This window comes from Theobroma cacao, chromosome 6 (genome assembly GCF_053813885.1).
Source record: "Theobroma cacao isolate CCN51 chromosome 6, ASM5381388v1, whole genome shotgun sequence".
Lineage (NCBI taxonomy): Eukaryota > Viridiplantae > Streptophyta > Magnoliopsida > Malvales > Malvaceae > Theobroma > Theobroma cacao.
The window spans coordinates 26564134-26582421 of NC_142644.1; the positions used below are offsets into that span (position 1 = coordinate 26564134).

At 33.8% G+C, this 18288-nt stretch overlaps 2 protein-coding genes across 2 annotated transcripts; one reads left to right on the forward strand and one right to left on the reverse strand.

The window, feature by feature from the left end:
* The first annotated feature begins 5092 nt into the window (after positions 1 to 5092).
* Positions 5093 to 15689, forward strand: LOC18596357 (putative LRR receptor-like serine/threonine-protein kinase At1g56140). The gene is made up of 24 exons (XM_018123077.2): positions 5093 to 5312; positions 6548 to 6737; positions 7276 to 7347; positions 7577 to 7648; positions 8131 to 8202; positions 9459 to 9530; positions 9636 to 9707; positions 9826 to 9900; positions 10018 to 10089; positions 10215 to 10286; positions 10418 to 10489; positions 10586 to 10657; positions 10804 to 10869; positions 11167 to 11229; positions 11488 to 11532; positions 11688 to 11749; positions 11874 to 12253; positions 12381 to 12576; positions 12656 to 12820; positions 13450 to 13568; positions 13684 to 13894; positions 14202 to 14433; positions 14846 to 14996; positions 15103 to 15689. The coding sequence occupies exons 1-24, from the start codon at positions 5168 to 5170 to the stop codon at positions 15448 to 15450; spliced, it is 3096 nt and encodes a 1031-aa protein (XP_017978566.2). The 5' UTR covers positions 5093 to 5167; the 3' UTR covers positions 15451 to 15689.
* Positions 15250 to 17671, reverse strand: LOC18596356 (uncharacterized). The gene is made up of 3 exons (XM_018123075.2): positions 15867 to 17671; positions 15477 to 15631; positions 15250 to 15388 (listed from the first exon to the last, which is right to left on the reverse strand). Exons 1-3 carry the CDS (start codon positions 15985 to 15987, stop codon positions 15347 to 15349), a joined length of 318 nt encoding a protein of 105 aa, XP_017978564.2. The 5' UTR covers positions 15988 to 17671; the 3' UTR covers positions 15250 to 15346.
* Between the last annotated feature and the right edge of the window lie 617 nt (positions 17672 to 18288).

The following is an 18288-nucleotide window of genomic DNA, read 5'->3' on the forward strand; positions in this document are numbered from 1 at the left end:
TATCCAAGAACTCTCCCAATGGCCTTCCAATGAATTTTATTAGGCATACTTGTATATGTTGATAATTTGCAAACTGCAAATGCAATATTTGGCCTAGTGTAATGCATAGCATACATAATATTTCTAATAACACTAGCATATTCAAGTTGTGTAATTACTTGGTCACCGTTCTCATGCATTTTCACACTTGAATCATATGGAGTACTAAATTCTTTTATATTGAGATGTTTAAATTTATTGATCAATTTTTCAATATAGTGACTTTGATTAATAACATAACCATTATTATGTTTCTTAACTTTAATACCCAAAATGGTATCAACCTCGTTCAAATCCTTCATTTTAAATACAGAGGTTAAGTATTTCTTTGTTTTATTTATGCCGATCATGTTATTGCTAAATATTATCATATCATCAACATAAAGATATATTATTACTCCATAATCTTTGATAAATTTTGAGTAAACACACTTGTCAGCTCCATGATGTTCAAAACCATAAGATAATATGGATGAGTCAAATTTTTCATGCCATTGTTTAGGAGCTTGCTTTAGCCCATAAAGTGATTTAACCAATTTACAAACTTTTTCGTCATTTCCAAGAAGTGTAAAACCTTCTAGTTGTTCCATGTATACTTCTTCATTTAAATCACCATTTAAAAAAGTGTTTAACATCCATTTGATGTATATGTAACTTATAAATCGAAGCTAATGCTATAAGTGTTCTAATGGATGTTATTCAAGCTACTGGAGCATATGTATCAAAATAGTTTATGCTTTCTTTTTGTTTGAAACCTTTAGCAACTAATCTTGCTTTAAAGGTTTGTACAGAACTATCAGTATTATATTTTCTTCTAAACTCCCATTTACATCTAATTGGTTTAGAACCTGAAGGTAAATCAACTAAGACCTATGTATTATTAGACATTATTGAGTCCATTTCATCATTGACAGCTTCTTTTTAAAAAGCTGCATCCCTTGAAGACATTGCTTCACTAAAAGTTTTGGGGTCTTCATATACACTTTGTAGAAATGGTGTTTTATTTATTATTTTGGTTCTATCTCCTTCAACTAGAAAAATAATTGAATCTGGAGAAACATAATCAGAATCTAAATGTTTCTCTTTTCTCAATCTTTGACTTCTTCTTGACTCAATGATTCATTAATTGCTTTTCTTTTTTCACCAACAACTGGAGCCATTTCAACTTGCTTTTCTTTTTCAAAATTAATGGAATTGTAAATAAATTTATTTTCAAAGAAATTAACGTGTATAGATTCAACTATAACATTAAAATTTAAATCAAGTAATCGATATGCTTTTGAATTTTGTGCATAACCAACAAAAATACTTTTAATGCCTCTAGGTCCTAATTTTGTTTTTTGAGGATCCGTGACTTTATAATAAGCTATACACCCCCACACTTTAAAATAATTCAAATTTGGTTTTCTGCCATTATTCCATAATTCATATGGAGTCATAAGTAATTTCTTTAAAAGAACTCTATTACTTATGTGACATGCTGTCCAAAGTGCTTCTCCCCAAAGATTAAAAAGAACCTTTGCATTTAACAGCATACTACTTACCATATCTACTAATATTCTATTTTTCCTTTTGGCTAATCCATTATGTTGGGGTGTATAAGTAGCTGTTCTTTGATAATTATTCCATTCTCTTTACAAAATAGAGAAAACGAATCTAGAAAATATTCTCCTCCTCTATCACTTCTAAGAATTTTAATCTTCTTTTCTTTTTTATTTTCAACAACAATTTTAAATTCCTTGAGTTTGTCAAATGCCTCATATTTTGTTTTCATTAAATAAATATGAGTGAAGTGAGAATAATCATCCATGAACATTACAAAATACGTTTTCCCTCTCTTTGTTAGTAAACCATTTAGTTTACAAATATCAAAATGTATAAGTTCTAATAATTCTAATTTTCTTTCAACTTTTGGAAAAGGTATCTTAGTCATTTTTACCTTAACACAAATTTCACATTTTTCAAAATTATCTTTTTGACATGAAACATAACCATGGTTTGAAATAAATTTTAAAGATTGAAAATTTAAATGACCTAGTCTAACATACCATAAATTAGAAGAATGCTCAACAGTATACGCAAAAGAATAATTCATTTCATTGATAATGAGTTTGAACATTCCGTCACAAGAATATCCTTTTCCAACAAATACAACATTTTTCGATACTACAACTTTATCGTATTCTAGGACAATTTTAAAACCATTCTTACACAATAAATGTGCAGATACAAGATTTTTTCTAATTTCAGGAACATGGAATACGTTAAGTGAAGTTAATTTTTGCCCTGAGGTAAATTTTAACTCAACCATTCCTTTGCCAAGCACCTTAGTAAGATTATGATTCCCCATTAGAATTTCTTCTGGTCTCTTAAGCTTTTCATAACTCTTGAATTGCCTTTTGTCATTGCAAATATGAATAGTAACACCAGAATCTAACCACCAATCTGAATGTTTTGTTGCAATAGCTTTATTTACTTCGATAACCATTCCAATAACCTCTTTGACATCACATTAAACAAGGTTTACCTTGTTTCCAGAACCAGAAACAACAATCTTGTTTTTAAGATTTTCAGAATTTCTGAACTTGCACTCCTTGATAAAATGTCCTTTATTTCCATAATGATAACACATTTTATCACTTTTATATTTCTTGGATTTCTTGAAGTCTATTTTTTGGATTTTATTTTTTTTAATTTTCCAGAACCCTTTTCTTTTTCACTAACGAGATTTATATTTGACGCAAGAATGAGTGCATCTCTAGCACGATTTTCTGCCTCAATATGCAAACGAATTTGAAACTCTTCAATAGTAAAACTTTCTGAATAGTGCAAAATTTTCTTCCTATATCCATTCCAAGAAGGTGGAAGTTTGGATAGAATTGCTCCCACTTGAAATGAGTCAGAAATTTTGATTTCCAGTTCATTTAATTTAGAGGCTAGAATTCGTAACTCATGTACTTGATCCATAATTGGTTTGGTATCCGTCATGGTAAACTCAAAATATCTCAATGCAAGAAATTTATCTGTACCTTTCTTTTCCTTTTTGTACGTTTTTTAAAGTGCAGTCTAGATTTCCTTTGCTGAAGTCTTATGTCTGAAGAGATCATACAATCGATTAGTGAGAGAATTGAGAATGTATCCATGACATATAAACTCATCATGTTTTCGTTTCTCCATGTTAACATCAATTGAAGTAGTAGTTGTTGTTGCAGTAATATTTTCAGAAGATGTTGCTTCTATTGACTTGATTTCTTTTGGATTTGATGGTTGATCCGTCCAAAGAACATAATAAATTTTCAATGTGGTTAATAAGAATACCATATTATCCCTCTATCTAGTGAAATTCGTTTCGTCAAATCTATCAAGTTTAATCACTTCTTGATTTTGGAAGTGAACTTTCACACTTGAATCCAAGCCAGTCTCCATCATGAAATAATTGCGAAAAGTATTTTGAAAAAAATACCTTAAGATTGTTAGAAATTTAGAAGAAGAATATTTAGAGAAGAAGAAAGAGTATGACTTTGAGGGCATGAATTGTCACTTTCCTTAAGGTATTTTTTTAACTTTCAGGATACAACAAAGTCCTTAACACACTTATCAAAATTGTGAAATTGGCAATGTAAGAACGTTGTTTATATAATAAGCCAACGTATACGTCTTTCAATGAAAAAACTTGTATCCTTTCATAATATGACTCTTCAAATAGGATGAAAGGACTTGTTTCTTTTCATGATATGACTCTTCAAATAGTTGTTTTTTTTTCATAATACAACTATTTATTAATTATATCTAATAACCTTTCAAAAGTTATATTTTAATAAGGTAATTATTTATAAGTCTTTAGTCACAACTTTTCCCAACATCAACAAACTATCTAACACTATGCCCACCTTTTTTGCCTCTAACTCCATTTGAAAAATTTTTCTCAAATTCTCCTTCCCAATACAGCTGTTACACATCGTCCCATCACCAACTCCTTTTTTAATTTTCCCTACCAAGAACAGTGATAACTCTTTCTCCAATTCTATTAGAGTACGTTTGGTTGGCAGAATAAACAGGAATAAAATGAAATATAATAGTTATTATTTAGTTTGGTATGACGAATGGAATAAAACAGGAATAATTATTATAATTCATTTCAGTGTTTGGTTGATAACAATAACTTTGGAATAAGAAAGAAATAAAAAATAAAAATACCCTTTATTATCTATATAATTATTAATTTTTATTAATTTTTAAATATTAATAATTTATAATTTAATTAAAATATTAATAATTTATAATTTAAATATTAATATTTATTTATAATTTAATTATTGAAATTTTAAAATATTAACATTTTATTTAATTTAAATATTATTATGATCAATTTTTATTTTATTTTATTTTTAAATATTAATAATTGATCATTTAAATATTAATATTTTATTTATAATTTAATTACTAATATTTAAAATATTAATAATTTATTTAATTTAAATATTATTATGATTAATTATTTTATTTTATTTTATTTTAAATATTAATAATTGATAATTTATTTAAAATATTAATAATTGATTATTTAAATATTAATATTTTATAATTTAATTATTAATATTTTAAAATATTAATATTTTATTTAATTTAAATATTATTATGATCCGTTATTTTATTTTAAATAAATTCTATTCATTCTGCATTGTGAAGTTAACTTTTTGCAGTCCAGAAGGACAGCCACCATGATAGCGGCCTTGGCACGCAGTTGCGACCAACATTCTAAAGCACGTGCTTATCCGTGTACAGAAACTTTCATATAAGAATCACCTTGAAAGCGATATAGCACCAACTGTTGATAACCCAACGCTTAGAAATTCTATGAACAATTGAATTTGGATGATGCACCAAGGCCAAACTTGGTTCACGCTTATTCCCCATCTGGAAAGGCGCTGCCCGCTTCCCTGCAGGTCAATGGTGCGGGTCCCCATATAATAAATGAATCAAGTATTCTAACAACAATAAAGACGTTGATATTGTCTATAATTGACCAGGCTCTTTCCAACACGGCGTTGCTAGGAGCTACAGTGCAACGGAGGTTGCTAATTTAAATTTGGGCACTGAGTGCATATATATTCCCATTTCTCTATTCATGAAAGAAAGGAAAATGATGATTATGAGTACGAAGGCGCCATCTTCTTCCAAATGCTTCTCCTTCTTCGTCTTCGTAATTTTCTTTGTTGCTTTCAGCATATCCAATGCCCAGACTCAGAATGCGACCACGGATCCATCTGAAGGTAGTCTCCTTCTCTCCCTCTATATCCCCGCATCTTTGCAAAATCCCAGGTGTGCCTGAACATCTTTAACTTCATGCATGTAAGTTGAAAAAAGAAATGGAAAGAAAATACAAAGAAATATAGTTATACTTAGAATTCTAGTGAAGCTATCCAAGCTCGTTCATATACTTACTGCAACTCTTTAAATTGGAAAGGTAGTCAAAGTCCCTTTCCAAAGTTAATTAGTGTCATTATTTTTTACGGTTACACAGTTGCATTGATCATTCTGTAGAATTGAGTGTTGAATCATACTTAATTCAGTATGTGTATTCGTGGTAATTTTAAAGACCAATAGTTTAGAAAATCTTTTGCTTGAAGAGTTGTTAAAGATATTGAAAAGTAGATGAAGTTAGGAAGTTGCAATTGGATGCAACTAGTGGAACAGGTTTAAGGAGTTTGAATTCAAGTCAAAGGTGGAGCTTTATTGAGTTTTAGGTTGACTAGAATTCTAAATCTTATTTTACTAAGATTCTTGTTTGTGTACAACATTGAGTAGTTGTATGGTTTTAAACTTCTTATTTCACATCGAATTCTAATCACATTCTATTTTGATTAATCTTTAGGCTTTAGAATAGTATTGTTTGTGTACAACATTGAGTAGTTGTATAGTTTTAAACTTTTTATTTCACATCGAATCCTAATCACATTCTATTTTGATCAATCTTTAGGTTTTAGAATAGTAAGTAGTGCTTTGAGAGCTCTAAAAAGGGGACACATTGTAACTCTGTCTTTTGCTCTTGATGAAGCTAAGGTAGTTTGGATGAGTGTTCTTGGGAGGTTACTGAAAAAAAGGTGTGCAAAGGATCTTGGATTGGTTTGGGGAATCATAGAAGTCAATTTATTGTAATTTAATTTCTCAATAATTGAAGAATAGTTTCACGCAATGGACAAAAGCAAGAAGCCGAACCACGTAAATTCTTATGCTTTTCTATTTGCTTGATTTCTCTAAATTTTATCTTTGTTATTTCTTGGACAATTTTCATAACAATAATCTAACAAACTAAACCTCAAATTTTACATTTTTGACAGTCTTTTGTACCTAAAAAGCTCGTTGTAATTAATGTAATAGTTAAGAGACATAGAATTCTTTGTTGACTTCTTAGTTAACCATAATTGACTGTTTTGATAGATATGTAAATACTTTAGCTGACATGTATATTTTTTTTCTTCAATATTTATGAATGGAAAATTAACAGTGAGGGCGTTGAACTCAATATTCCAACAATGGGAAACACAAGCACCAGACACTTGGAACATCAGCGGAGAGCCATGCAGTGGACGTGCTCTTAGTGACAGTGATTCTGCATTCGAGGATTCTTCTAATAACCCGGCTATTAGATGTGACTGTTCTTTTGAAAATGGCACTATCTGTCACATAACTAGATTGTATATTTATGCTCTCTCTTGCTCTCCTTTTAGAGTTACCCTAGTAATATTTTAACCCATTATTATAAGAATGCAATAAGGCTAAGGCCACACTGAAACTTTTTGAAATTATGGTTTTCATGTTTGAACTTCGTTTGAATGTGTAGGGCAACTCTTCCAATTGCATTGGACCAGTAACCCCTTCTCACTGTAGTAACCCTTTTAAATGGCATTGAACCCTAATCTTTACGTGGTTTGAAGAAATTCTCATGACACTATTCTGCACGTGAATTTTAACAAACAGTGAAAATTTTATGATTATTTCTAACATAACATGTCAAATTGACATTCATGTTTACCCTCGACATTATTGTTCTAAGACTGATCCTATTTTAACACAAAGCACTTGGACCATGCAATTGGATACCTTATACATACAATCATAATCATAGAATTCTTGGATATTCCTCATTGTACTGTTGAGCTGTGTTCTTTCTTTTTCATTTTCGTTTGCCTCTATAGTTGTGATTTTAAATTATGTCTATACTATTACTTTCAGGAGGGTATTTTCTCTAGAAAAGCGAGGACAGATACCGGAGGAGCTTTTAGCTTTGAGATTTCTGACCTTCTTGTATGAATTCTCTCTCTCTTCTCCTCATGTAAATTATTTTTATAAGACAATAAAAAACACTAACTTTTAAGATTTTACGAATGGTAAATGACATACAAATTTTATTTTTACATATTAATATATATGGATATGCGTCTTTTAGTCATGGAAACTGGTTAGACTAGACATACTAATTACAATTGGAGTTTTAGAGAAACTAATTATAACCATTCATTGTTTGTCGATGCAGAAAGATTGATCAAAACTTCTTCACTGGTCCCTTGCCAGCATTTATTGGAAATATGTCCAGACTAGCGTTGCTGTCAGTACTGAAACATTATGCCATAAATGCATTATTTTCATTATCAGTTGATATTATTTCCCACAAATTTTCCAAGTCTAGCAAACTTTGTGTAGGTTTTCAGGCCTTCAATGGGTTTCCAGCAGCAGTAGTTGAGAATTAATTAACAACACAATGGAAAGAAGGAAAATAGAGTGCTCCTTATTTTATGCATAATTTTACTTCAATTTGAGTCGCCTGATATCTTTGCTATCTCCTATACATGTAATTGGCTTATAATCTAGTAGTAAAGTTTTTAAATATTTAATCTAATTACTGTCAAAAGAAAGGTGGCTTGATTTTATCCTGTAGGTTAGGCAATAATATAGTTGTGTTAGTATAAAAGAAAGGTGGCTTTTATACTGTCAAAAATAAATTATTATTATTATTATTATTATTATTGGTGTTTTCTTATTTAGTAAGAGGTGTTGATTCTTTAAATAACACTTAAAATAATTTGACAGGTCAGTTGCTCAGAATTCATTATCTGGACCCATTCCAAAGGAGATTGGAAATCTTAAAGAACTCTATATGCTGTAAGACTTGAAGAAATTCTCTACAATGAATTTTGAATCATCTTGTTCATAAAACATACTTCTTCGTACAAACAAATATATGATTTTCTTATGCTATAATACATGATATTATATATATATATATATATATATATATATATATATATACTCCCTTGAATTAAGGTTAAATTTTAGAGTTTTAGGTTCTAGAATTAAGGTTAATATATGATTTTCTTATGCTATAATACAAATATATGATTTTAAGAAGAGATTATTTTAGGTTCTAGAATATAAATAGACTCCTTTTTCAAATAAGTGCGTGTGTGTATATAAGATGGTCCAAGGTGAAAATTTAGGGTGTAAGGTGTCTTAACTAATTGTTGCTTAATTCATTTATTCTAGCTGATGTTTGGAAGGAAACTGCTGCCTGTAATTTGCTAGATAGGTTCTAGACTATCTACTTTAGTGATGTGTTGCTGTGGTATCATGAAAAATATCAGCTCTTTTCCACAAAATTTAAAGAAATAAGGGAGATTTCTCTTCTTTTATGGATAACTGTAATTTTTGTTTTTCATCAGAAGATAATGCAGTTGGATACGTAACTGTAGATATCCGGCTTTATTAACTCTAAAATATAAATTCTTTTTTTTTTTTTTTTTGTTAAGCCAAGCTTTATTAATGCATTAAATGATTCAATAAGAGGCTGGACAGGCTGAAGCATAAACACCAACAGCATTGTGTTTGTCTTCCAGAACAGTACATAATCTGTTTCATACCACCCAGAACAACACCTACAATTACCATAATAGCTCCCAAGAATTACAAGCAGCCCAGAATAAATTAAAGAACTCTATTCTTTTACCCATTGTCACCCAATTCGTAGCATTCCCGCCTCACACTTACAGCCAAGTGACAAACAAATCTAAATCTGAGGTATAGTTTAAAAAAGAAGCGCCATAAAAGAGAAATGTAGGTAAACAAATCTAAATCTGAGAAGTATTAAGTATTAATGTAGGAAATCTTTAAGACACTTGATATTTAAAGACTTGACTTTCTTATGAGGCTCTTGATTTAAGAGTAGGAAAATCTAAAGAAGTGATTTCTTGTTCTTTCTTTTATATGTTCATATTGCGTTATTTAAATATGTATGCATGCCTATACACCTATATCCATGTATGCATGTGTACCTACCATACATGTAAAAACCCCATATTTTTCCGATTTATTCACAAAAAAAATTAAAAAAAAAAAAAGAACCGATGGTGTGTGCCATGCAGGTCTCTTGGTATTAATAATTTCTCTGGAACGCTCCCTCCAGAGCTGGGTAATCTAGTTGAACTTCAACAACTGTAAGTTATTACTTTCCCTCTAGTTCACTTTAGGCATGTAAGTATTTCATTAATATGTTTATGATCGTAGAAAATTAAGACAGCATTGGTTTATGAATGTGACAGTTACATTAACAGTTGTGGATTCACTGGTGAAATCCCCTCAACCTTTGCGAACCTTCGAAATTTGCAAATTGTGTAAGAAAGACCAAGGAATCATGATTCTTTTATGTGCTTGTTGCCTTTTGTTTCTTCTGCTCTTGAAAACTGCCTTTGCTTACCTTGGCTTGGTAATAGTCAGCTTGTTGAATTTCAGGTATGCATCAGATAACGCTTTAACAGGCAAAATACCTGACTTTATTGGCAATAATTGGACAAAGCTTGCATCATTGTAAGTTATCAAAATATTTTTCTTTGTAATATTCAAAAAAGACAAAAAAAAAAACAAATAAGAAAAATTAGCCATATTCTTCTACTTTCTTGAACTGTCTGTCAAATGAAACTACAGGAAACTTGAAGGGAACTCTTTCGAAGGGCCGATACCATCCAATATTGGAAACTTAACCTCACTGACGATTCTGTGAGTAAACATTTTGTTTTTCATGTTACTTCCACGACCCTCCAAGGCCCCCAAGGCTCTCTTTCTCTACACAGTCACACATCAATGCATTTAATATCTGATACGTTTGTCTTTGAATCATGTAGGCGAATTTCTGGTATATACAATGGGAGCTCTTCTCTTGTTTTCGTTAGAAATCTAAAGAACATAGCCGACTTGTGAGTTAAACATACTCTTTAACATCTTGTTCTGTCATCTGTGACTGTGACTTTTTTTTCTTTAATATTTCATGCTCTTACCTAAATTTATTGACTAATAAACTTTTTTTTTGGTTTCTTTTTTCCTATAGAGTTCTAAGAAATGTTTTACTAACTGGTAGTATTTCGACTGATATCGTAGAATTCCAATCTTTACAAAAGCTGTAAGTTTATTATTCACAAATTAACTGCTACTACTGTAACTTAATTACAAGTTTTCTCTGCTTTATTAATTTTTAGCAATTTCTTTTTTCATCCAGGGATTTGAGTTTCAACAACTTAACAGGCCAAATTCCAAGTGAATTGTTCAATATGAATTCTCTTACGTACTTGTAAATTCGAAGAAACCATCCCCTTCAATACTTGAAAATCTCATCTATGTCAGGCTTATCCATAATATGTGTTTCCGGCCTTGTGCTTTTCACTTGACTGACATTCTTTCTTTTGTTTCTTATTTTCATGCTGTTGAAATGACCAGGTTTCTTGGAAATAATAGTCTGTCCGGTACCCTTCCTAGTCAAAAGAGCCAAAGTCTAAAGAATATGTAAGTCATCATATCACACTACTGTATTATTGAATCAGTCGCCAGCAATTTTCACTCATTGAACCAATTTGAATCCCAATCAAAGTCATATCTGTCCATGAGGAGTGATTATTAAGTTATATGAGAGGGGGATGATGAATGATGAGTGATGTTGCTTGTGGACACCCACCGTTTGATAAATATCTATAATTGTAAAGCCATTACATAGAGTCAAGTGAACAGAGGCAGTTGAATTATATCCTGGTTATGTGTTCGGTGTTGCTACTCACTTTTAACTAATGTAATTCTCTGATGCAGAGATGTATCTTACAATCATCTATCAGGAAATTTGCCCTCATGGATAGACTCAACCTTACAACTGTATGTCTCTTAATCCATGACACTTCCGGATCTTTGTTTTCCAATTTTAATACTTTGATTTGAGCATGAGGCTTTCTGGTGCTCAAATGGAGCATATTTTTTTATAATCATCATTAATATAGACGTAATATGCCTAAAAACAATGAATGTGTCAACCGGTCTCATATTTGAAACACACATTTGGGATGAGGACATTCATCAAATATTTACAGACTCGGATTAAAAGAATAATAGATCGTTTCATGGCATTCTATGTAGGAATGTGGTGGCCAACAACTTCACACTCAACAGCTCAGACATAAGGTGAGTTATTGCCCCTACCACTCAGTTTTTATCTTTCCCTTTCCACCTTTTCCCCATGAGTAAATGGCTGCCGGCCTGCTGCTGTTGCTGCTATGCGATGCATTATTTTTCATATGTCAAGTCCAAATGAACAATAATATTTTCAAATTCCACAGACTTTTACCAGGATTGCAATGCCTTCAAAGAGGTTTCCCTTGCAACAGAAATGCTCCACGATGTAAGCTTAGCTAAAACTTTTGTATCAGTCCATATTGTTGAGATTATAATTAGACATAGAATCCTGGGGAGATAATGACAATTGCTTTGTTATTGCTAACCAAATCTGAATGTTGGCATGGCAGATGCAAACTTTGCAATCAAGTGTGGTGGTCCACAGATGACTGCCGATGGGATATTGTTTGAGGCTGAGAACAGTACTCTGGGCGCTGCAACGTTTAATGTAACCAGTACACAAAAATGGGCAGTTAGCAACGTTGGTTTGTATGAAGACAGGGAGAATCCACTGTATGTGCAAAACACTTTTGCACAAGTGAAAAGCACCAACACTCCAGCGATTTATCAGACTTCAAGGATATCCCCTGTATCACTCAGATACTATGGCCTAGGCCTTGAGAATGGACCTTATACTGTAAACTTGTTCTTTGCGGAAACAGCTTACCCAGAGAGAAGCACTCAGTCTTGGAAGAGTCTAGGAAGGCGTGTTTTTGACATTTATATTCAGGTATTTCTCTCAATTATATATCATAAACTTCATTCCTCCCATTTGCAGTGTTTCTATGAATACAATTCTGTTCATTTAAATTTACATTGAGGACTTTTAATGTTGGATCTCACCACTGCTTCCCTAGGGATCCCTCAAAGTGAAGGATTTCGATATCTCAAAGGAGGCAGGTGGAGCTGAGAGAGCAATTACTAGGAATTTCACTGCTAATGTGACAGAGAACCATCTTGAAATTCACCTGTTTTGGGCTGGTAAGGGGACCTGCTGTGTACCAGAATTCGGTTACTATGGTCCATCCATTTCAGCTATTAGTGTTGTCCCAGGTAAGAATCTTTATTTAAGATTCTTCAAATGTGCTTGTCTTTCGCTTGCTGCTCCTGATGCCTCTTTTTTGTTGCTCAGACTTTATACCAACTGTTAGTGGGTTACCAGCGGGCAGTTCTAACAGGAAAAACCAGACAGCATTGATTGTTGGTATCATAGTTCCTGTTGGAGTTGCGGCTTTGATACTGATATGTGTCATTATTTTCATTAAGAGAAGAAAGAAATATGATGACGATGAGGAAGGTAAGAGCATCCATACATCAAAAAGTACAAAGTACATACTCGTGATAGTCTTTATATATCAACAAAATATGCGAGTTGATTTCAAAAGTACAAAGTAATTTTATTTATGGTTTTAGATTTTGTAAAAAGAATTTAAAAAATGTGACATTTTTCACTTTTTAGCTGAGAATAACTAGTGGATACTTTATACATAGTAATTTTCTACACTCTTGATAGTCACAGTTCATGAATTCTCTACATTCTTGCAGATATAATAATCCATATTTTTTCAGAAAACTTAATACCCTATCATCTAGTGATAACTAAATCGAGAGAAACAAAGTAATCTTCATATCTTGGAAAATTAGCTCGAACATTTTGATTTCTTAGCCTTCTTGCTCTCGTACCTACAGCTTCTGTATAGGTCCGATACATCTGTTAGCACCTTTAGATCTCTGTTGAATATCAATTTTTAAAAGGGAACGATCTGGTCTTCTAAAGGGCCTTCTGAGTTTAAATTTGTGATGCTTCTCCAATGCTGGCACTATGTACAAGTCTTTCAACATTATATTAAATATTAATCTTAGAGAGTTTTTTGCGTTGCATCACTACAACTTACAGCCTACTCCTTGCCTCATTTGACTTTTCAGTGCTTCTCGCAATTGGTACTAGACCAAACACATTTAGCTATGCTGAGTTGAAAGCCGCCACAGAAGACTTCAGTCCTTCAAACAAATTAGGAGAAGGGGGATTTGGAGCAGTCTACAAGGTAAGCTATGTTTTACATTTTTAGCATGTTATCATGATGTTGGCCTGACATGTAATGAAAAAAATTTAAGAGGATGACTTATATTTCAACCTTACTAAGTTAAGGTACCTCATAGGGTACACTTTCTGATGGGAGGGTAGTAGCTGTGAAGCAACTTTCAGTAGCATCTCACCAAGGGAAAAGTCAATTTATTGCTGAGGTAGCTACCATATCAGCAGTGCAACATCGCAATCTTGTCAAACTATATGGATGCTGCATCGAAGGGAAAAGGCATCTCCTTGTTTATGAGTATCTTGAGAACAAAAGCCTTGATCAGGCACTCTTTGGTATGACGACGCTGTATAATTCTCTCATGCTCCCTCTGTTTGGACTTTGGAACCGTAGATAATAGGTTCTCTTCATTTACAAAATTGTTAGATAATGGATCTAACTTATTATTTTACTACTGGCTGTTGCTGAAACAAATGAAAACATAAAAGAATGGATTTTAATCATATGATTAACAAGTGCAAGATTTATTTTCCCTCGTTCAGTCTTTTGCAGGAAAATTCGATTATGCGCATGCCAATATATTCCATTGTTGATTACTCATTAGTGAACTACTTAATAAGATTTCTGGCACTATAAATGCAGGACGTAGCGACTTGCATCTTGATTGGGCAACCCGCTTCAATATCTGCTTAGCAACTGCAAGAGGGTTAGCTTATCTTCATGAGGAGTCTAGGCCAAGGATTGTACACAGAGATGTTAAGGCAAGTAATATTTTGCTTGATGCAGAACTGTGCCCAAAAATATCTGATTTTGGATTGGCGAAGCTATATGATGACAAAAAAACGCACATCAGCACTCGGGTTGCAGGAACCATGTAAACCTCTTAAGCCTTTAGCTCAAATGTCCTTCCTTCACGGCTTTTTTAGTTATTTGTTTATCATTATAATATTCTTTTTATAAACTGACCACACTTATACTAGGCCAGTAGTAAAATGATAAAACTTTTGCAATAAACACAATTAATGACAGATTGAAGTTAGCTTTTAAATTATTACCGACCCCCCGTCACCCTTTTTTCTTTCCTTGTCTTTTGTAATTATTATTGGATTGTTAGGCTGATGGTACTAATCTCATATTGCCTCATGTACTGAATTTCAAAGGCTTGGAGGCTTAGCATAGACCTTACTTCTATCTTAATTATTTGACTCCAAGGTTTCAGTAACTGAATAACTAGATATAAAAATTTTCTGGATAAACATTCACCATGTGATTTAATTATCTTGAAGTGGCTACCTGGCGCCAGAATACGCAATGCGTGGACATCTCACTGAGAAAGTTGATGTTTTTGGCTATGGTATTGTTGCTTTGGAGATCCTCAGTGGTAGACCTAACACTGATAATAGCTTGGAGGATAACAAGATCTATCTTCTGGAATGGGTAAGTACTAGGAAATTTTGTTTCATTTGTAGTACTCATTGTTTTAAAGCCTTCAAAGGACTTTAAAATTCATGATGCATGAAATTTATTTCTACAATGTTTCTAGGCATGGGCTTTACATGAAAATAACCAAAGCTTGGATCTGGTTGATCCAAATTTAGTGGAGTTGGATGAAAATGAAGCTCTCCGAGTGATGGGAGTGGCACTTTTGTGCACCCAGGGATCACCAACGATGCGGCCACCAATGTCCCGTGTCATTGCTATGCTTGCAGGAGATATTGAAGTGAGCGGTGTTATAACAAGACCAAGTTATCTAACGGACTGGGATTTTAAGGATTTAACAGGCCGCTTTATGACAGAAGATACACAAAACTCCATTGCATCTGAGAATACTGCACCAATTCCTTCTTCAGTAAATGAAACCGAATTCAGTGGCATTGTTGAAGGAAGGTGAGGGGTGTATATGTCCTTGCTGCTTACCTCATTAAGATAGAACGTTGCTACCGTTTCCTTGTGCTTCTCTATTTTTTTTGTCCCAGCCAAAGTGGGAATTTTATATATTACTGATAAAACAGTACCGGTTTGCAATGCCACCCTATAAACAGTATGGTGAGCAGTAAAGCCACCAATAATATCTGTGTACAACACCAAGAAATACAGATGTAAGTGCACTTGACAGTGCCGTAATAACAATTCCAAGAGCATAAAAACCACACATGGCAGAGCCAAAGTAGAGCATTATAAAACATCATGGAAACAAAGGAAGAAGATAAAACAGCTCCAAAAATGCACAAACTAATCACCACCAAGCCGAAAATATGCTTTGCTTGTCAACACCATACTTAGTAAGAGTATCAGTAAATGAATTACCCAAATTACCCTCCCGCACAACTTCACCAATTGTTTGAATTAGCATGTTGATTTCGTTGAAGATAGCCAGCCCATTTAGCCCAGGGACCCATGAAATGGCAACCTTCGAATCAAACTCCATAATTGGTTTCTTAGAACCTACCAAAAGCACAAGTCCACCTGAAAATGCCAGGAAGCAGTAGACACACAAACAGAGGGAGGCAAAAAGAGACCCAATAATAGTAAGTGCACAACATCAGAAAGACCCTTCAATAATAAGCTCAACACGAACCCAAGACCACAAAACGGTGTTGCATTAAATCACCATGAGAAAACCGAACATGTAACTAGAACTGCAATAAACCACCATGAGAAAACCAAACATGATACTGTAGCTGCATGATCATGGGAAGAGACAAAAACTATCAAAACTCTGATGTAAAAAGACTTCAGCAGAGGTATTTACAAGCTGATTTTGCACTTATGATAGATACTCACATGAGACAAAACTGTTTAGCGGAATAAACAAAGAGAAATCAGAAGCCATGCCACAGCATTACCCAAAATAATTGCGACCTGAAAGGAATTAGTTAGTCTGCCAATATGTGTCTAGCGTCATTTAGCTGGCATTTTCCTAACATTTTCTTCATAACCTCCAATTTATCCAGGATCTTCTTCTCTGGGCATTTTGCAGAGAAACCCAAATTCTTACCCATGCACCAAATATGTTGTGCTTCCCCTGTAATCACTTATCTAAACCATTTTCCGTACTGTTCTAGTTTTGGCTGAGCTTCCTAAGCCCCTTAAATTCCATGATGAAGGCTCCAATTTAACACCTGCAGTAATGAGAAGCAACAGCAAGGACCATACTAGTGCAATCAATGAACGATAGAGAGAGATTTCAGTAATGACACCAAAGTAACAGGGGACCTTTAGTCCACAAATTCCACAAGACTAATATAATATCCCAAAAATCACCACATAGCCAAACAAAAAAGTTTTGATGCTGCAAGCAAAGAAAATCCACTAGACCCGAATAACATTAAAATAATCCCAACAGATGAAAGTAAAAGCCAATCATATACAATCTGCCCAATAAATGAGAAATGGTAAAGCGTAGCACTAGCACATGTGTAGAAAACATATGCAACCCATAACGATGAGCTACATCGGTTGCAAAAGAATCTGGAAACTCATTTTCGCTTGCTTCTCCGAACGTTTCTCTCCATTTCCTTCAATTTGCTCAAGACTTGCTTCTCGAGGCCCTTTGGAGAAAATCCCAAGTGAGTGACCATGCACCAAATGCCTTGTGCTTTCCTTGAAATTTTCTCAGCACGATTGATAATGTCACCATCAGAGATCGATGTATTCACAGCCGAACTCTTGGAATTGGAAGAGAAGATTTTCTTGTTCAAGCCCTTGATTCCTTTCTTCCTTAGCCTTCGGAATCTCTTTGTGTCCCTTGTCTTTACTCCCTTGATGAATAAATCCGCGATTCATGTGTCAATAGGAACATCCATGTCACTCTCCGTGGTTTCTTGGTGTTGAGGGCTTTGTAGTGGTTAGCCTTCGGAATCTCTTTGCGTCCCTTGTCTTTACTCCCTTGATGAATAAATCCGCGATTCATGTGTCAATAGGAACATCCATGTCACCCTCCGTGGTTTCTTGGTGTTGAAGGCTTTGTGGTGGCTGAGCTGAAATTCGGGAATTTGTGCCCAAAATCTGGGCTGCTGGTGTCACGGACATCCCCTGTTTAGACCAAGATCGGGTTTTCGGGGTGGGCTGTCTGATGGTCAAAACAATCTAAACTCCTCGATCTATTTGTGTCAACCCAACATCTGATGGGTTCTAAAGTCACCCACCTTGTGGTGGCCTATCATGGATTAGGGCCGGTGGTGATTGCCCATCGTAAAATGGGTTAGCGGGGGATGGATCCTCATGGGGCTGGTTGTCTTGCAATGAGCTAGCTTGAGCCTATCTGTCATGGATTGAACCAGATGGGCCTGTGTCAGGTGCAACTGCATGGGACGGGTAGGCCATACTGCGCAATTCATCTGGCCCTGAGTCAGATTCATATGGCTCAATTAGTGGTCTTTATCCTAGGTCCACAAGTAACTAACTGGGATTTTAAGGATATAAAACGCATTCGTGAATGAAGAAACACAAACATCCATTGCATCCGATCATAGCGACATCAAAGGTACTAAGAACAAGAATATTCCAAGGAAAGAACCAATGCTCTCTCTCTCTCTCTCTCTCTCTCTTTAGTAAATGTTACTGAATTCACTGATATTATTGGAGAAAGAAGGTATAGTTGTTTGTTCCATGCTGATAATATCATGTCACTATGTTATAAACAGAACTAGATATCTTTCCTATTTGTTGTTTCTCCCACTGCTTATTTTGTGGTCCTAGAAACTATACTTTCTGCACATGTATAGAG